The 20921-nt window shown below is 46.9% G+C and overlaps 1 protein-coding gene across 2 annotated transcripts in view; it reads left to right on the forward strand.

Moving 5' to 3' along the window:
* LOC110532105 (nucleolar protein 4-like) overlaps positions 1–20921 on the forward strand; it is a 129220-nt gene that overhangs the window by 101348 nt on the left and 6951 nt on the right. For both annotated transcript variants that reach the window (XM_021615718.2, XM_036988026.1), the window contains exons 6-8: positions 17226–17584; positions 18591–18773; positions 18945–19133. In XM_021615718.2, coding sequence (XP_021471393.2) covers positions 17226–17584; positions 18591–18773; positions 18945–19133 — 731 coding nt within the window. The remainder of the gene's footprint in view (positions 1–17225; positions 17585–18590; positions 18774–18944; positions 19134–20921) is intronic.

The raw sequence follows: 20921 nt of genomic DNA on the forward strand, positions 1-20921 counted from the left end.
CTAGATTTATCAGTTTATTTATCTTCCCTTTCTTACTTCAACTATTTGCACATTGTTACACCACTGGACTAAGCCAATAATATAATGTTTGAAATGTCTATATTCTTTTGAAAAGTAATGTTTACTGTTTATTTCCCTTTTGTTTATTGTCTATTCCATTTGCTTTGACAATGTAAACATACGTTTCCCCATGCCAAGAAAGCCCTTTTGAATTTAATTGAGACAGAGAGAGACAGAGAGAGAGAAAGAGAGACTTTAACTGGATGAGAAAAATGAAAGTTATTATTAAGAGGAGAAAAGGCCAGCAGAGAGAGTACCCTGTTCTGTACCCCGCAGTCACTGTCACTCAATTCTCCCTACTGTTTCAGCCTCCCTCCATGCTGCTGGCATCATTGTTTACTACTCAGCGCTCGTCATCGTATCCTATTATGAGTTGACTGGCTGCCCAGATTCCGCATTTGCAGTATTTTGCAAGCAGCTCAACTGTGTAATGCCGTGCAGTGTTTTATGGTATTATTGTCCAGAATCCTAATAATTGTTGTGACTGTAATGATTATTTCTATCTTTTGTGGTTTCCTGAATAGCCATTGTTATCCCTTTTTGTCCCTAAGAAGTCATGTTGAGCGTATGTGTGCTGTTTGTGTGGGTGATACTGTAACACTAAATGGTTGACACTTGGATGTGTCGCGTTCTAAGGCAACCAGGCAGACGGACACACTGTCCTCCCCTGTGGCTTTGTGCCTCTCCGTGATCCCTCCTCCCTCAAAACGTGACCCAGCCAATGCTGCCACTGTCTGTGTGTCATCCAGAACAATGAGAGGCTTTCTCCCGACCCAGTCCCTCCAAGGCTCTTTTCACTGACACCCAAAGAACGGACCATCCACCACCTGCCAGACCTCCAGGAGAAGAGAGAGGCTGGGCTTTTGTTCCCTCTTTCGAGGAGACTGTTGTTCCCCCCTGCTGAACTGTATTGTAGGTATACAGTGCCCTGCGAAAGTATTCGCCCCCCTTGAACTTTGCGACCTTTTGCCACATTTCAGGCTTCAAATATAAAGATATAAAACTGTATTTTTTTGTGAAGAATCAACAACAAGTGGGACACAATCATGAAGTGGAACGACATTTATTGGATATTTCAAACTTTTTTAACAAATCAAAAACTGAAAAATTGGGCGTGCAAAATTATTCAGCCCCTTTACTTTCAGTGCAGCAAACTCTCTCCAGAAGTTCAGTGAGGATCTCTGAATGATCCAATGTTGACCTAAATGACTAATGATGATAAATACAATCCACCTGTGTGTAATCAAGTCTCCGTATAAATGCACCTGCACTGTGATAGTCTCAGAGGTCCGTTAAAAGCGCAGAGAGCATCATGAAGAACAAGGAACACACCAGGCAGGTCCGAGATACTGTTGTGAAGAAGTTTAAAGCCGGATTTGGATACAAAAAGATTTCCAAAGCTTTAAACATCCCAAGGAGCACTGTGCAAGCGATAATATTGAAATGGAAGGAGTATCAGACCACTGCAAATCTACCAAGACCTGGCCGTCCCTCTAAACTTTCAGCTCATACAAGGAGAAGACTGATCAGAGATGCAGCCAAGAGACCCATGATCACTCTGGAGGAACTGCAGAGATCTACAGCTGAGGTGCGTGACTCTGTCCATAGGACAACAATCAGTCGTATATTGCACAAATCTGGCCTTTATGGAAGAGTGGCAAGAAGAAAGCCATTTCTTAAAGATATCCATAAAAAGTGTTGTTTAAAGTTTGCCACAAGCCACCTGGGAGACACACCAAACATGTGGAAGAAGGTGCTCTGGTCAGATGAAACCAAAATTGAACTTTTTGGCAACAATGCAAAACGTTATGTTTGGCGTAAAAGCAACACAGCTGAACACACCATCCCCACTGTCAAACATGGTGGTGGCAGCATCATGGTTTGGGCCTGCTTTTCTTCAGTAGGGACAGGGAAGATGGTTAAAATTGATGGGAAGATGGATGGAGCCAAATACAGGACCATTCTGGAAGAAAACCTGATGGAGTCTGCAAAAGACCTGAGACTGGGACGGAGATTTGTCTTCCAACAAGACAATGATCCAAAACATAAAGCAAAATCTACAATGGAATGGTTCAAAAATAAACATATCCAGGTGTTAGAATGGCCAAGTCAAAGTCCAGACCTGAATCCAATCGAGAATCTGTGGAAAGAACTGAAAACTGCTGTTCACAAATGCTCTCCATCCAACCTCACTGAGCTCGAGCTGTTTTGCAAGGAGGAATGGGAAAAAATTTCAGTCTCTCGATTTGCAAAACTGATAGAGACATACCCCAAGCGACTTACAGCTGTAATCGCAGCAAAAGGTGGCGCTACAAAGTATTAACTTAACGGGGCTGAATAATTTTGCACGCCCAATTTTTCAGTTTTTGATTTGTTAAAAAAGTTTGAAATATCCAATAAATGTCGTTCCACTTCATGATTGTGTCCCACTTGTTGTTGATTCTTCACAAAAAAATACAGTTTTATATCTTTATGTTTGAAGCCTGAAATGTGGCAAAAGGTCGCAAAGTTCAAGGGGGCCGAATACTTTCGCAAGGCACTGTAGCTCCTGCTAAGTCATGTTCCCTATCGTGGTGGAGTCAGAGCTGAGGCTGAGGCCCCTAGCTGTGGTTGTCCTGAGAGTGAGGTATTAAAGCTATAGGGAGAGGGCTCCACGGTAGAGCTGCACGAGGGGCCCTACTGAGTCTGGAGGGAAAGGGCTTCACGGTGGGGCTGCACAACGGGACCTACCCGCTGTACTGCAGGATGCCAAGTAGGAAGACCCAAGGAGGAGGAAAACTGCGGAGCTTTGCAAGCCCCATTCTTCAAGGACAAGACGCCTCAGTGGTGTGAAGGAGAAGTGAGGAGAAGGGTGTGTGTGTGTGTGTGTGTGTGTGTGTGTGTGTGTGTGTGTGTGTGTGTGTGTGTGTGTGTGTGTGTGTGTGTCTGTGTGTGTGTGTGTGTGGACTTTCCCATTAAAGATGCTGTTCAGAGATGATGATGATGAGCCTTCCTCTAATTATGTGTCTCTGTGGCTTTTAACTCCAAACTGATGATGGGCCCTTTAACTTTCAATCAATCTGATTACACTCCCTGTGATCACATTCAGCGGCAAATAGTTAAATAGAATGAACTATACTGTTGGTTGTGCTATGATATGTTGGTGTGGTGTGTCCAGGTTGTTTGCCTGCATGTGTGTGACTGCGTGCCCGCATGCTTATGTGTGTGTGTGTGTGTGTAACATGTGCCGTATTATGTACATGTTAGTGTCCAGTGTGTGTGTCTGTGCACACATGGGTCTCTCAGCGCAGTGCGGCTCCTGTTCCCCAGGTGTTAGAAGTGAAGATTATTGGCTGTGTCAGGGGGCTGCTGAGACAGTAGAGGACAAACCCTCCTGGTCTGCTCGCCACTCTTCCCCCCTCTTTTCCTCTTTCACTCTTACACTTTCTACCTTACTCCATATCTATATATCTATATATATATATATATATATTTTTTTTATAACAATACAAAACATACACATATAAATTACAAGAAACAGACGCTCACAAACATCTACAACATCACCCCTGCCGAGACCGCCTTGCTCACACCCGCATCACTCTCCGTGACGTGGCCTCAAACGCCACCCATGTACTTTCAACGTCTAGATAATGAAGCGTTTGACTTTTCCATTGAGTAAACGATGGCGGATTGGTTGATTTTCCAGTTTTTAAGTAGACATTTTTTTCAAGATGATTGAGGAGAAAAGTATCGTCCGACCCATCAGGTACCTCACTGCACCCTCATAAGCCACGTCTTGTAATATGTAGACAGACGGATTAAAAGTACATTTATATTCTAATACTTCTGACAGCCAACTTTCTAACTCCATTCATAACTTTTGGACTTTATAGCATTCCCAGAAGGCATGGATTATTTAGTAATTGTTACTTTTACACTTAAGACATGACTCTGCCGTTGTGCTGTAGAATTTGTGAATTTTGTCTCACGTGTAATAAATTGTATACATTAGTTTATACTGGATCAAGCGTACATTTTCATTAAAGGGACATTTTGCGAATATAAACTATTGGAACGAAGACTTAAAAAGAACTGATATTGGCACAAGATGGAGGGAAAGTTGGAACATAATTCATTCATTTACAGTTAAAGGGAAATGTCACAATTTTTAAAACTTCATATTCATCATCTCCAGCACCACGCCAACAGCTACATATGTGAAAATGGCACCTTTCTATGTTTTGTATTCAAAAATATAGAGGAAGGTAAGTGTTTTCAATGACCTCATCAACCAATTAGTATTCAATTAGTAGGCAATGCCCTACTCATAATTGGTTAAAATCACATGATGCACACAGATGATGTCATTGGAAACACTTTATCTTCCTCTATCTTTTTTTCCACAAAACATAGAAAGGTGACATTTTCAAATATGTTTGTTGGGGTGGTGCCGCAGATGATGAATATGAAGTTTAAAAAAATGGTGACATTTCCCTTTAACTGTAATTTCGTTAATTATGTTCCGAAATTAATATTAATTCTGTCATGAAAATACATTTATTTCCTATTACCAAGTAATTTACAGTTTCTATACTTTTAGTTTTCCATGTGGACCAATTTATCGTTGAATTCTGAAAAGCTACCCAAGGATTGTTCCATGGGGTTGTGTTTTTAGAGAGTGAAATTGGTTATTGTAGAATACATTTAATTTTCTTCCATATTGTTATATAGTGTTCTTAACCATGAAGTTGTTATTGTTAGCTTTATCCTTTGAAAATATACACGTCAAAATGTCCATCTTCAATGTTCCTCTTTAACAACATGTCAAAGCCCTGGGTGGCGAGTTGATACAATTCCACGTCTGGAAGGCTCAGAATGTCTTCAGTGGGGTAATTGGTATTACTGAGAATAAATATGAAAACTTTGGGAGCCATGCCATTCTGCAGCGGTTTATTCTGCCTGTAAGATTCGTGGGAAGATTGTTCAATTTAATTACTGTAGATCTGCTTGCATTTTGTTGAGTAATGGGATAAAGTTTTCTTTCTCTCCTTCATTCTCTCCCTCCCTGTCTCTCTCACACACACGTCCTTCTGGTCTTTCTCCCTGGTCTCCTGCTCTCCCCTACCTTGTCCTTCTCCCTGTATCGGTGCTCCTTTGTGATGTCCCTCTCCCGCTCTCTCCCCCCTGCTCCCTGCTCCACACCCTGGGTGGGCCGGGCTTTCAGAGGGGGACAGCTGTCACTGCTGCAGCAAAAGGGGGAGGGGGGCAGAAAAGAGGAGACGATTGCCTGTGCAGGGGAGGGGGAGAGAGATGAGGGGAGGTGGATGGAGGGAGGGTGGCAGCGGGGAATGGCTTGTTGCTATGGGGATGCCAGGGCCTTGCGCAAGCATGGGGAGCAGCTCGTGCCACTTCTTAGTGGGATAATCCATTGTAATCCCGCAGAGGGGAGTCAGTGCACCCCCCTCACCCTCTCTCATCCACTATTCCCCCCACCCGCCTCGGGGAGATTGGAGAAGTGGGAGTGAAGGAATTAGCATCTGTTAATGCTCGTGCTCAGGTCAGCTCCGCTGAGGGGAGAAGGAAAAAAAGCCTCAAGCTGTCAGAACGTACTGGAGCCACTAATGAAAAACGACAGGCCGCCCCATTAGAGCTCCTACCCCTCTCTCCCACCCCTCCCCTGCTCCTCTCCATCCAGCACCCCCCCCCCCTCACTGGGCCCTCCCATCGGCCACCACCGCACCTGTCTAATCAACACCTCAGCTCTGCTAATAACGGAGAAAATCGATTCGTCCGTATTAAAAACCAAGGGGATAATTGTATAACAGTAATAGGACAGACTGCGGCAAGTGATATTTTTTGTCTGGCCGGGTCACATGTCATTAGCAGTGTCTGAAGGAGAGAAGCGAAACCAGCTGAGGTTTGGCTATGGGATGTTCTTTAGTGTTGTAAACACACAGGCTTGACCTGGCACAGGTACAGATTGCACAGGAACCACAGGAGTTACCGCTGCCTGTGTTTCAGCCTCTCCCTCTCTTTGCTGTAGCCGGCCCCTGGGGGCCTGTTGTACACACAGGGGTATATTTTTAACATGTACAAGCATGCATGCACACACATATACACACACACACAAACAAACAAACACACTGGTTGTATCACTAACTGGTATGGCAACTGCTCGGCATCCGACCGCAAGGTACTACAGAGGGCAGTGCGAACGGCCCTGTACATCACTGGGCCAAGCTTTCTGCCATCCAGGACCTCTATACCAGGCGGTGTAAGAGGAAGGCCCTAAAAATTGTCAGACTCCAGCCACCCAAGTCATAGACTGTTCTCTCTGCTACCGCACGGCAAGCGGTACCGGAGCGCCAAGTCTAGATCCAAGAGGCTTCTAAACAGATTCTACCCCCAAGCCGTAAGACACTTGAACATCTAGTCAAATGGCTACCCAGATCCCTCTTTGACGCTGCTGCTACTCTCTGTTTATGATCTATGCATAGTCACTTTAACTACTTTAACGTTACCTACATGTACATATTACCTCAACTAACCTATTTTGTACTTAACACTTATTACAAAAAAAACAAATCTTACAAAAAAACAAATCTTAACTTCTTAAAGCATTGTTGGTTAAGGGATTGTAAGTAAGCATTTCACTGTAAGGTCTACAACTGCTGTATTCGGGGCATGTGACAAATTGTATTTTATGTTATTTTGATTTGAAAACACATCAGTGTGTACAGTGCATTCGGAAAGTATTCAGACCCCTTGACTTTTTCCACATTTTGTTATGTTACAGCCTTTTTAAAAATGTATTAAATAAATAAACAATCCTCAACATTCTACACACAATAACCTATAATGACAAAGCGAAAAAAGGTTTGAGACATTTTTGCACATTTCTAAAAGAAGAAAACTGAAATACCTTATTTACATAAGTATTCAGACCCTTTGCTATGAGACTCGAAATTGAGCTCAGGTGCATCCTGTTTCCATTGATCATCTTTGAGATGTTTCTAAAACTTGATTGGAGTCCACCTGTGGTAAATTCAATTGCTTGGACATGATTTGGAAAGGCACACACCTGTCTATTTAAGGTCCCACAGTTGACAGTGCATGTCAGAGCAAAAACCAAGCCATGAGGTCGAAGGAATTGTTGGTAGAGCTCCGAGACAGGTTTGTGTTGAGGCACAGATCTGGGGAAGGGTACCAAAGAATTTCTGCTGCATTGAAGGTCCCCAAGAACACAGTGGCCTCCATCATTCTTAAATGGAAGAAGTTTGGAACCACCTAGAGCTGGCCGCCCGGCCAAACTGAGCAATCGGGAGAGAAGGGTCTTGGTCAGGGAGGTGACCAAGAACCGATGGTCACTGACAGAGCTCTAGAGTTCCTCTTTGGAGATGGGAGAGCCTTCCAGAAGGAAAACAGTACTCCGCCAATCATGCCTTTATGGTATAGTGACCAGGCGAAAGCCACTGCTCAGTAAAGAGCACATGACAGCAGGCTTGGAGTTTGCCAAAAGGCACCTGAAGACTCTCAGACCATGAGAAACAAGATTCTCTGGTCTGTTGAAACCAAGATTGAACACTTTGGCCTGAATGCCAAGCGTTACATCTGGAGGAAACTTGGCACCATCCCTACGGTGAAGCATGGTGGTGGCAGGATCATGTTGTTGGGATGTTTTTCAGCAGCAGGGACTGTGAGACTAGTCAAGATCAAGGCAAAGATGAACAAGGCTAAGTACAGAGAAGATATTTAATGAAAACCTGCTCCATAGCGCTCAGGACCTCAGACTTGGGCAAAGGTTCAGCTTTCAACAGTACAACGACCCTAAGCACAGAGCCATGACAACACAAGGAGTGGCTTCGGGACAAGTATCTGAATATCCTTGAGTGGCCCAGCCAGAGCCCGGACTTGATCCCGATCTAACATCTCTGGAGAGACCTGAAAATAGCTGTGCAGCAACGCTCCCCATCCAACCTGACAAAGCTTGAATGGATCTGCATAGAAGAATGGGAGAAACTCCCCAAATACAGGTGTGCCAAGCTTGTAGCGTCATTTTTAAATCAATTTTAGAATAAAGCTGTAACCTAACAAAATGTGGAAGAATTCAAGGGGTCTGAATACTTTCCAAAGACACTGTATACATCAAAACCCCAAACTGTCTGCTCAGAGAAGTACCACACACACACATACATACACACACACACACACACACACACACACACACACAACACAACACAACACATGCATACAAGCTGAAACACACAATGTAGCCCATAGATACATATGTGTGCTTTCCCTGGACCTGGCTGAATGAAGACGTTTGTGTGATTGGTCGTGCTTTTGTCACAGAGCTCTACCATGGGACCATCCTCAGCCACTGAAGTCACATGGTCTCTTAGGGGGCAGGCAGAATGCTGCTGTGATCCCTGTGCAATAGATTGACCTGACCTTCCTCTTCAGTGACCCCTCCTGCACACTTCTCTACTCTCCTCTCTAGACTCTCGTCTCTCTCTCACTCACTTTCTTGTTCTCTCTCTCTCTCTCTCTCTCTCTCTCTCTCTGTACTCAACTCTCTGCGCTCTCCTTTCTTTCTCTCTCCCTCTCCCTTTCTTTCACTTCTTCTCTATCTTTCTCCCTCTCTCACTATGTCTCTCTCTCTCAATTACTCCCTCTCTTTCTCTCCACTAGCCTTTACTCTGTGCTCAAACACTTTCTTCTGATGAATCTCTCATAGCTACACAATACCCTGTTCCCACGCTCTCCCTCTGCCTTTATGACAGGCGGCTTGTGTAACAAATGTCAAATGTTAGCATGCCTTTTTACAAGGGTCTTATCACTGCAGGGCTCTGCGACTCGACCATTTTACTCGCATTTGCACCTAAATATTTGACCGTGCAACCCGGAATTTTAATTTAGGAGCACTAGTGCTCCTAGAAAACTTAAAGATTCTAGCTTTATTACCTCAAATATTTTTTATTGTGCTCCTAAATTTCTTTGTGAGCGACTATGTTAACCTTGTAAAAAACATTTTTTTTTAAAGGTTAGCATGGAGCCCTGCACCGTCTGTGTGAGAATAAAGGGTGTGAAGTGTTGGTTATTATGTAGGCTAGTACTGTGTTGTTGTTGCCATGTCATGCTTCCATCTGTTCATCTCTGAATGTCTTAGCACATGTACGCCAGCAAATGAATGTGCTTTTGTGTGAGCGCGTTTGTGTCAGTGGCTCGGGACGCTACTCGCCGCTAGTCTGTGTGCTTGTACGTGCACTTTACTCTGTGGTTACTGGTTTGTGTGTGTGCGCACGCCCATGCGTGTGTGTGTGGATTCTCCTACATGTCTGTTCGTTCGTAGTGTGTGTGCTCTCCCTCATGGTTGAGCAGTATTTCTTTCTCCCTGTAGCTTCATGCTTTAGTTGCTCTGATGCAGTCGAGCTGATTGAATCGTGGACAGACATTGTGTCTCTCTCCCTCTCTCTGCACAGTGTGGACCGGAGAGCCGCCGCTGCCTGTTTTGTTTAATTTATCACTACATTAAATAAATAATCCCCTTAATTAATGCCAGGTTTTAATCTGCCCGGTTTATTTAAATCAATGTACAAGAGGCCAACTACAATAGAAACATTGATTTACGCACACGGTCTGGGAAAATATAGAATTGTCGCAACAGATTAAATCATATTGATTAAAATGTTTCTCTGTCATTTCTGACCAGGTGGGGTTGTGATATATTGCTAACTTTTTGAATAAACAAGTTGTTTCTCTCAGCTCTAACCGCTGTAGGAATGGCGGCATATATCTTCTGTTCAATTAGAAGTTGGTAGATTACTGGCAATGAACATTGACTTGACTTAAAAGGCTCACACTGGGATTGTTTGAAGGTGTCCACCTGTCTGAAATGATCAACGCTGCTATATTACTCTCTGTTGTCTCTGGTGTGCGAGAACAGTTGGAGATGAATGTTGTCGGGATGGCTGATGTAGCGTCCTCCTCCTCTTCTCTTCCTGTGTCTGTCTGTCTGCTGTAGAACGCCGTGACTGGCTCCCTCCCTGCCTCCCAGGGAGGAGCATGGGTAAAACGTTGATTGACTGTCTCTCCCCCACCCTCTCCTGTCCCTGCCTTGGTCCCCTGAGCCTGCCTCTGCCCTGGCGGCTAGAAGGTGCAAAGGCTTTTAAGCGTGTGTGTGTGTGTGCAAGCCTGTGTGTGTGCCAAGCGCTCTGAGACCTTTTCTGCTAGAAGGCGCAAAGAGCTTCTTAGGGGTGTGTGCTCGTGTGTGAGCGAGCACCTGTCCTTGCATGTACGCGGATGAGACCTTGGCGCTCAGAGACCTTTCCTCTCTTAAAAACAAACAGTCTCCTTTGTGCCCCTCGGCCTGCTAAACACTCCCATGTATCAAAGTGACATTCCGAATTCACAGGGGCCTGCTGCGCGCCACTGCCACTCCTCAGGAAAGGGAGAGCTGAGGAAAGAGAGAGCTGAGGAAAGAGAGAGCTGAGGAAAGAGAGAGCTGAGGAAAGAGAGAGCTGAGGAAAGAGAGAGCTGAGGAAAGAGAGAGCTGAGGAAAGGGAGTGCTGTGGAAAGGGAATGCTGTGGAAAGGAAGAGCTGAGGAAAGAGAGAGCTGAGGAAAGAGAGAGCTGAGGAAAGAGAGAGCTGAGGAAAGAGAGTGCTGAGGAAAGAGAGTGCTGAGGAAAGAGAATGCTGAGGAAAGGGAATGCTGAGGAAAGGGAGTGCTGAGGAAAGAGTGCTGAGGAAAGAGAGCTGAGGAAAGAGAGCTGAGGGGAGAGAGAGCTGAGGAAAGAGAGAGCTGAGGAAAGAGAGAGCTGAGGAAAGAGAGTGCTGAGGAAAGAGAGCTGAGGAAAGGGAGTGCTGAGGAAAGGGAGTGCTGAGGAAAGAGAGTGCTGAGGAAAGCGAGTGCTGAGGAAAGAGAGTGCTGAGGAAAGCGAGTGCTGAGGAAAGAGAGTGCTGAGGAAAGAGAGTGCTGAGGAAAGAGTGCTGAGGAAAGAGAGTGCTGAGGAAAGAGAGTGCTGAGGAAAGAGAGTGCTGAGGAAAGAGTGCTGAGGAAAGAGAGTGCTGAGGAAAGAGAGTGCTGTGGAAAGAGAGTGCTGTGGAAAGAGAGTGCTGAGGAAAGAGAGAGCTGAGGAAAGGGAGAGCTGAGGAAAGGGAGAGCTGAGGAAAGAGAGTGCTGAGAAAAGAGAGAGCTGAGGAAAGGAGAGCTGAGGAAAGAGATAGCTGAGGAAAGGGAGAGCTGAGGAAAGGGAGAGCTGAGGAAAGAGAGTGCTGAGGAAAGAGAGTGCTGAGGAAAGAGAGTGCTGAGGAAAGAGAGTGCTGAGGAAAGAGAGAGCTGAGGAAAGAGAGTGCTGAGGAAAGAGAGTGCTGAGGAAAGAGAGTGCTGAGGAAAGAGAGTGCTGAGGAAAGAGAGAGCTGAGGAAAGAGAGAGCTGTGGAAAGGGAGTGCTGTGGAAAGGGAGTACTGTGGAAAGGGAGAGCTGAGGAAAGGGAGAGCTGAGGAAAGAGAGTGCTGAGGAAAGAGAGTGCTGAGGAAAGAGAGTGCTGAGGAAAGAGAGTGCTGAGGAAAGAGAGTGCTGAGGAAAGAGAGTGCTGAGGAAAGAGAGTGCTGAGGAAAGAGAGTGCTGAGGAAAGAGAGTGCTGTGGAAAGAGAGTGCTGTGGAAAGAGAGTGCTGTGGAAAGAGAGTGCTGAGGAAAGGGAGAGCTGAGGAAAGAGAGCTGAGGAAAGGGAGAGCTGAGGAAAGGGAGAGCTGTGGAAAGGGAGAGCTGTGGAAAGAGAGTGCTGAGGAAAGAGAGTGCTGAGGAAAGAGAGAGCTGAGGAAAGAGAGAGCTGAAGAAAGTGAGTGCTGAGGAAAGAGAGAGCTGAGGAAAGAGAGAGCTGAGGAAAGGGAGTGCTGAGGAAAGAGAGTGCTGAGGAAAGGGAGAGCTGAGGAAAGAGAGTGCTGAGGAAAGGGAGAGCTGAGGAAAGAGAGAGCTGAGGAAAGAGAGTGCTGAGGAAAGGGAGAGCTGAGGAAAGGGAGAGCTGAGGAAAGGGAGAGCTGAGGAAAGAGAGTGCTGAGGAAAGAGAGTGCTGAGGAAAGAGAGAGCTGAGGAAAGAGAGAGCTGAGGAAAGAGAGTGCTGAGGAAAGAGAGAGCTGAGGAAAGAGAGAGCTGAGGAAAGAGAGAGCTGAGGAAAGAGAGAGCTGAGGAAAGAGAGTGCTGAGGAAAGAGAGTGCTGTGGAAAGAGAGTGCTGTGGAAAGAGAGTGCTGTGGAAAGGGAGAGCTGAGGAAAGGGAGAGCTGAGGAAAGAGAGAGCTGAGGAAAGAGAGAGCTGAGGAAAGAGAGAGCTGAGGAAAGAGAGAGCTGAGGAAAGAGAGAGCTGAAGAAAGAGAGTGCTGAGGAAAGAGAGAGCTGAGGAAATAGAGAGCTGAGGAAAGAGAGAGCTGAGGAAAGAGTGCTGAGGAAAGGGAGAGCTGTGGAAAGAGAGTGCTGAGGAAAGAGAGTGCTGAGGAAAGGGAGAGCTGAGGATAGGGAGAGCTGAGGAAAGGGAGTGCTGAGGAAAGAGAGTGCTGAGGAAAGAGAGTGCTGAGGAAAGAGAGTGCTGAGGAAAGAGTGCTGAGGAAAGAGAGTGCTGAGGAAAGGGAGAGCTGAGGAAAGGGAGAGCTGAGCGTGGAGGGAAGCAGGGATGGATTTATATTTTTCCAAGAGAGAGAAGCAATGCGATTTTTCATCCCTGCTTTTATCTTCCATTCATATAGAATAGAAACAGATCTATCCCCTATCCAAAATATGCTGTTCTGATCACATCCCAGGGAGAAATGTAGATCCTTCCTATCTCTCACCCTCTCCTTCTCTCTCTAGCTCTCTCGCAAACTTTCAAGGAAATTAGCGTAACTTGTTGCTCTGCTGTCCTCTGCTTTTAAAGCCACTTTAGCCTCTGGTGGACAGAAAATTCAGTATTGTGTTGATACCTAATTGTTGGTTAGATTGGAGCAAAACACTATAGCTGTGTCCCAAATGGAAACCTTTTCCCTACATAGTGTACTACTTTTGGCCAAGGTCTGTATGGAATAGTGTACAATCCAATACCCATATCGTATCTGTTGTCTTTTGCCCAGATGCCTTGTGTCCTCTTATAGCCTATAGCCTGCTGAAGCTTCCCATGTTATTTCAAGGGCACTTACCGCACTTGTTGTGTCCAGTGTTTGTGGTCCTAGCTGCCTGGTAGCACAGCACATCAATGTACTGTAGCATATAGCCTATAGCCTGCTGAAGCTTCCCATGTTATTTCAAGGGCACTTACCACTCTTGTTGTGTCCAGTGTTTGTGGTCCTAGCTGCCTGGTAGCACAGCACATCGATGTACTGTAGCATTGTGTGGAGACTGGAGAGGTGATCATATGTACCATGCTGTACCTTCAAACAGTGTACATTTTGCCCATGCTGAAGAAAAAAACAGCTAGACTAACACTGGCTTGTCATGCTGGTGATCAGCCTTGCTGTGTTTTTGCTGGTGACTTCCAGCCTTTGCTGTGTTTTGGACCATCATGGACTAGCTTGGTCACAAGCATACCAGCATCCCCAGCATACGCGGGTCACCAGCATACATGCATTACCAGCATCCCCAGCATACGCTGCATTACCAGAATCTCCAGCATACGCTGGTCACCAGCATACATGCATTACCAGCATCCCCAGCATACGCTGGTCACCAGCATACATGCATTACCAGCATCCCCAGCATACGCTGGTCACCAGCATACATGCATTACCAGCATCCCCAGCATAAACTGGTCACCAACATACCATGAGCATTAGCTTGTCACCAGCCTAACCAGCTAGACCAGGGATGGGCAACATGGCCCGAATCCAGCCCGCGAGCACATTAAATCCGTTCTGGGGAAGTTTGAGTAAAAATACATATATATTATGTTTTGTCTTAAGAAAACACTCCAGGCCACTCTTGAACGTATAAAACTAGATAGAAAGTAATTATTATATTACATTTATATTACATCATTATAATAGATTTCAAATAAATTCCCTTTTTCTGACCCGCAAATTGCTTTTGACGAACAAATCGGTATGGAAAGAATCTGTGTGGTCTGTGAAATCCTGATGTGGCCCTCGAGACTAAATTATTGCCCACCCCTGAGCTAGGACTAGCATAGACCAGAATGGACCGGCTTGAAATTTAGGCTGGTTTATGCTGTATTTCTTTCTGCAGGAACTGGCTAGGCTATATGGTTCAAAATGGCATCCAATTCCCTATATAGCGCACTACTTTTGACCAGGGTCCATATGGGTCTAGTCAAAAGTAGTGCACTGTGTATGGAATTGGGTGCCACGAGACTCAGCCTGTCATTAGTAGACATTAAAGCTGTGGGTGGGAAAAAGCAGTCCACTGTCTGTCAGTGTCCGCTCAACTTTACTTTTGCAGCATGTCTGTCTGTCTGTCTGTCTGTCTCTGCATCCGTGGACAACTAATAGCTTCGGCCTAGTGGTAGTCTGCCATAAAGTGGGGAATGAAACAAAACCTGCTGTGTGTTTTCATCTGTAAGCCTATGCGTGTTACTCTCAGTCCTGTCTGCCTGTCTCAGCAGCTAGATCTTCTGTCGTGCCATACTGAGTAAACTAGCCTGCGTGTTTTCCAGTTTGCCATATTTTCACGTATGGTTTCTTTTAATAGGGACAGGTCGCCTACAAATTCATTGACACGTTGAATCATCCGATGTGTTGCGCCCCTAGATCGTTGCTGCTGACAGAACAGTAGAGTAGTGGAGTACAGTACAGGAAGGACACCAAGGTGTCGTGTGCCTTTAAGAGCAGTAGAGGAGCGTGGCTCCCTCAGCAGGCGACCACACAGTCTTGATGAGGGGGATTTGTGTTGAGCTGACGGGAATTAGGCCTTACTCTTCATGCATGAATAGTTTTTATACTCTAGTAAATACACACCGCCTGCCTCCCTTTCTACGCTGCCGTAACCCACCACCACATCCTCTCTATCTTTCTCTTCCTCCATCGCTCTCCCGTTCTCCTCTTCTATCCTCCCAGTCCTGCCTTTTTGCTTTCCCCCTTCCTTCTTCTCCCTTCTCTCTCCCTCCCCTGTTTTGCCTGTCCCTTTCTCTCAATCTCTCTTCATCCGCCTCAGCCCCTGCCTCACGTACCCTCCTCCCACTATATCCCCCTCCTCCTGCTCCCCCTTGCTTCATCCTCCCTCCTCCTGTTTTGCTCTCTCCCTCTCCCTGACCTGCTCTCTACCCCCCCACCCCTTTGACCGCTCATCTCCCCTCTATCCCCACGCACTGGTCTCTACTCTCTACCTCTACCACCCTCAACCATGGACTAACCCACTCTCTCTCATCCCTCTCTCTCTCTCTCTCTCTCTCTTTTTAAATCTCTACCTCCTCGCTCTCCCTGCCCTTGCTTCTGGCCCGCTCTAGCCCCACCTCCCCTCTCCCGCTCTCCTCTCCCTCCCCCCTCCTTCACGGTCATTGACCTGCTCTATGGCTCAGGCTCTCCCCCCTTCCCCCTCCCCTCCCCCAGTGGAGGCTTTGGAAAGCTGACCCCAATACTGCCCTTACTGCACACACGCTCTCCACGGCTTTAAGTCCAAATTTACACACACACATGCACTGGGAGAGGCATATGAACCCCTCTCAGTCCCACTCGGAGGGTTATGCATACAGGCCAGGCAGTGTGTCTGTGAGAATGGGGATCTGTGTGATGAGCACAGGCTCTCCCCACCCCACTGCCACCACAGCACTGCTCTCAGCTGCACAAGAGACACTACAGTCCCTACTCTTCCTAGTCATAATGGGGCTGTGTGTGTTGTCTTTCGTGTGTCGTGTGTGTGTGTCTAGTGTGTGTGTGTTTGTCTGCACGTGTGTGTTTCTGACAGAGACGGGAACGAGGAGGACTGTGGGGGGGGAAACAGGCCATCTTTCAGCGTGTCTCAGTGGCAGAGCTGTGCACTAAACAATCACTTATTTACTAGCTGCCTCTGGTTGAGTTGAGGATGGGGAGGGTGTGTGTGTGTGTGTGTGTGTGTGTGTGTGGAAACAAGTCGACATGCTCGGCTCATGGATGGTCAGACTTGGTATTAGTTTATCCTGGTACTATGATGTACGCCGTTGTACAGTGTAGCTTACAGTGTGTGACTGGGGTACAGGGGAGGTGGAGTGCCATGCTCTCATGAATAAGTATCACTGGCTGCCTACCTGGCCCCAGTCCAGCTCGGATGGCTTTAATTAACTAACAGAGCACAGCACCACACGAACCTCTCTGCCTCTTTGCCTGTCTGTCTCTCTGCCTGCCTGCTCGCCTCTCTGCCTGCCTCTCTGCCTGTCTGCCTGTCGACCTCTCTGCCTACCTCTCTGCCTGTCCGCCTCTCTGCCTGTCTGCTTCTCTGCCTACCGCTCGGCCTGCCTGCCTCTCTGCCTGTCCGCCTCTCTGCCTGTCTGCTTCTCTGCCTACCTCTCTGCCTGTCCGCCTCTCTGCCTGTCTGCTTCTCTGCCTACCTCTCGGCGTGTCCGCCTCTCTGCCTGTCTGCTTCTCTGCCTACCTCTCGGTCTGCCTGCCTCTCTGCCTGCCCGCCTCTCTGCCTGTCTGCTTCTCTGCCTGCCTCTCTGCCTGTCCGCCTCTCTGCCTGTCTGCTTCTCTGCCTACCTCTCGGCCTGTCCGCCTCTGCATCTTTGCCTGCCTGCCTGTCCGCCTCTCTGCCTGTCTGCCTCGCTTCCTGTCGGCCTGTCTGCTTCTCTGCCTACCGCTCGGCCTGCCTGCCTCTCTGTCTCTCTGCCTGCTGCCTCTATGCCTGCCTCTATGCCTGTCTGCCTCTATGCCTGTCTGCTTCTGCCTGTCTGTCTGCATCTCTGCCTGCCTGCCTCACTATGGCTGTAACACTCTGCTGACTGTGAGTGCAAATAGAGCCACACCACACCAACACACTGAGTATTCCATGTGTATTCTTACTGACTACAACAGCTCGCTCTACTGCTAATCGATGGTACTGACACACTGAGGCCTTGGCTGGGTTGAGTGTGGGATTCACACTCAAGGTGTGATGTAGGCTCCACTTTTGATTTCCCCAAGCTCTCATTGACTGAAATATGTGGTTTTACATCTCTAAATACCATCTCTATGGGTTGTGCGTGATGTGATTTTACCAGTCTAACTGGTGTCCCTCCGTGTGTGTTTCCACAGACGACTCATCCTCAGAGAGCGGCAGCGGGAACGGCATGCACACCATGACACCTCCGTCCGCGAGTGGGGCGGCCCCGGGGTTGGAGGGGGGAGCGGGTGGACCCCCTTACAGGGAGATGGTAAACGGCAATGGGCCCCCGGCCCCGCTGGACTTCAGCACCACCTCCTCGTCCTCATCGTCCGAGGACCAACAGGCGCCGGTCAACCTGAGTGAGACCAGGCTGCCCGGGACTGCCCTGATGGGCCCCTTCCAGCCCGACCCCCCAGATGAGCTGCGCAGGAAGTACCCTGTCAAGCCCCTCCCCCATGCCGCTGAGCTGCGCCTGGACAGAGACTCGATCAGGGACTACGGCAACAAGGTGAGGCCTTCTGCTCATACCTGGGTATGAAATGATTGCAAATACTTTAGCTGAGATTTGATTGAGCTTATACAATACAATGCAACTTTTCTGGTACAGTGAACCAATAGAATAGTCACAAAACTGCAAGCCCTGCCCACCTGGCACTCCAGGCAGACATAAGTAAACACTAAAAAAATAAGGTCTGACGGTAATATATTACACACCAAGTGTTGAGCAGTGAGCCCACCAGGACTGTGTGAGTAATAGTCTGAAAGATCAGCGTGACCATTGTTATAGCTGACCACTGTCTTGCTATGAACTATGCAGGGTGAGGTATATACGCAAGAAGGTGAGGTTCATTGGCAGGGCATTGGACAAAGCTGAGAGAGGTTTCCATTGAGATCCTGCCACACTGCAATTACCTGTTCAGTCTCGGCTCGGGAAACCAAGACATTATTCTTGACATGAAACCAGAAAGAGAATGTGCATGAGAGCAGCGAGTGTGGCTGTGCCACAGGAAGTAGTGTGTTGCTGTGCTTGTGATGAGCTGTGGTGAACATCCGTACAGGAGTCAGTGGAGGACAGTGCTATTGGGCCTGTATGAAAGGAGACTGGGGATAAAAGGTTCTTCCTTTCTGCTCTCTGGCTATTGAATGAGACACACACTTCACCATGCTCTGACAATGCAGCCTTGTCCTTGAAGGCATCTTCTTTGCCGCGTTGTCACAGACGAGCGCCATTGGAAGGATCTGACAAGTAGAAAACTTTGAGCACAAAAACGTCTAGCAGTTTTTTATCTCACTGTAATCAGTGTTCCTCACGATTGAGATTTTGCCGGCTGCTTTCAATGTGAAGGGAGCATACAGACGGAATGAAAACCTTACCGCGGCTTTGTATCTCTTCTTCTATTTATCTGTCTGTTCTCTCTGTGTGTGTGTTTATGCATGCACCTGTGTATGTACATGTGCTTCATATGTGTGTGCGTATGCACACATGCACCTATGTATGTGTGTGTGTGTGACAGTCTCCTCAGTACAGCTCAGGAAGCTACGACTCATTGAAGATGGAGACGTGTGCCGAGGACCTGACCGTGACCAGAAGTGCGGTGGCAGCCGAGGACGATGACGATGACCATGAAGATCACGACGACAATGACAAGATCAACGACACGGAGGGTGTGGACCCCGAGAGATTAAAGGCCTTTAACGTAAGAGCTGCTCTCACCTCAGCTAGACATGACCGAACACACACACACACACATACACACTGTGCACTACACATATTAGAGCTCCTCTCACCTTTTCATGACCTTCACCTCAGGAACACAGGAAAGAGCAAATAGCTAGCAGAGCAGACACACAAAGATTCTTCTTTTCAGATGTTTGTGCGTCTGTTTGTGGATGAGAACCTGGACCGCATGGTGCCCATCTCCAAGCAGCCAAAGGAGAAGATCCAGGCCATTATTGAGTCGTGCAGCCGCCAGTTCCCCGAGTTCCAGGAGCGCGCTCGCAAACGCATCCGCACCTACCTCAAATCCTGCCGCCGCATGAAGAAAAGCGGCATGGAGGTACATACCGTGCCTCCCATACCTCATCCTTCTCTTATTCCTACTCTCTTTCCTATTCCACCTCTGTCTTTCTTATTTCTCTCTCATTCAGTGTGCCCAGGCATACCACACCTACCGTACTCCCTCTCCTCTCGCTCTCTCATCCCTTTCTCTTTCACCCCTCTCGCATTCATAACCCCTCTATCAAATCAAATTTTATTGGTCGCATACACATTTTTAGCAGATGTTATTGCGGGTGTAGTGAAATGCTTGTATTTCTAGCTCCAACAGTGCAGTAATATCCAACATTACACAACAATACACATAAATCTAAAAATAAAAGAATGGAATTAAGAAATATATGTCCGGAATCCAGGGTATAAGTATACTGAACAAAAATATAATCGCAACATGGAACAATTTGGGGTGGTTAGAGCGTTGGACTAGTAACCGAAAGGTTGCAAGTTCATATCCCCGAGCTGACAAGGTACAAATCTGTCATTCTGTCCCTGAACAGGCAGATAACCCACTGTTCCTAGGCCATCATTGAAAATAAGAATTTGTTCTCAACTGACTTGCCTAGTTAAATAAAGGTTACAAAAATAAATTAAAAAATGCAAATATTTTATTTTAGTTACAGTTCATATAAGGAAGTCAATCAATTGAAAAAAATTCATTAGGCCCTAATCTATGGATTTCACATGACGGGAAATACAGATATGCATCTGTTGGTCACAGATACACTATATATAAAAAAGTATGTGGACACTTCTTCAAACTAGTGGATTCAGCTATTTCAGCCACACTCATTGTTGACAGGTGTACAAAATCGAGCACAACGCCATGCAATCTCCATAGACAAACACTGGTAGTAGAATGGCCTTACTGAAGAGCTCAGTAACTTTCAATGTGGCACCGTCATAGGATGCCACCTTTCCAACAAGTCAATTTGTCAAATTTCTGCCCTGCAGAACGCTGCCCTGGTCAACTGTAAGTGCCGTTATTGTGAAGTGAAAACATAGAGGAGCAACAACGGCTCAGCCGCAAAGTGGTAGGCCACAAAAGCTCACAGAACGGGACCACCGAGTGCTGAAGTGCGTAGTGCGTAAAGAAATCATCTGTCCTCGTTTGCAACACTCACTAACGAATTCAAAACTGCCTCTGAAAGCAATGTCAGCACAAGAACTGTTAGTCGGAAACTTCACGAAATGAGTTTCCATGGCCGAGCAGCCGCACATAAACCTTAAGACGACCATGCGAAATGCCAAAGCGTCTGCTAGAGTGGTGTAAAGTTCCCGGCTATTGGACTCTGAAGCAGTGGAAACTAGTTTTCTGGAGTGATGAATCACACTTCACCATCTGGCAGTCCGACGGACGAATCTCGATTTGGCGGATGCCAGGAGAACGCTACCTGCCCCAATGCATAGTGCCAACTGTAAAGTTTGGTGGAGGAGGAATAATGGACTGGGGCTGTTTTTCATGGTTCAGGCCCCTTAGTTCCAGTGATGGGAAATATTAACGCTACAGCATACAATGACATTCTAGACAATTCTCAATGCCCGTGCAAAAAGCGAGGTCCAGACAGAAATGGTTTGTCAAGGTCAATGTGGAAGAACTTGAATGTCCTGCACAGAGCCCTGACCTCAACCCCATCAAACACCTTTGGGATGAATTGGAACGCCAACTGCGAGCCAGGCCTAATCGCCCAACATTGGTGTCTTCACCTACTTCCTGTAGGCTGACTAGTCGTTATTGGTAATCAGGCCTACCACTGTTGTGTCTTCAACTTGATGATTGTGGCCACAGAGT

This window comes from Oncorhynchus mykiss, chromosome 9 (genome assembly GCF_013265735.2).
Source record: "Oncorhynchus mykiss isolate Arlee chromosome 9, USDA_OmykA_1.1, whole genome shotgun sequence".
NCBI classification, from domain to species: domain Eukaryota; kingdom Metazoa; phylum Chordata; class Actinopteri; order Salmoniformes; family Salmonidae; genus Oncorhynchus; species Oncorhynchus mykiss.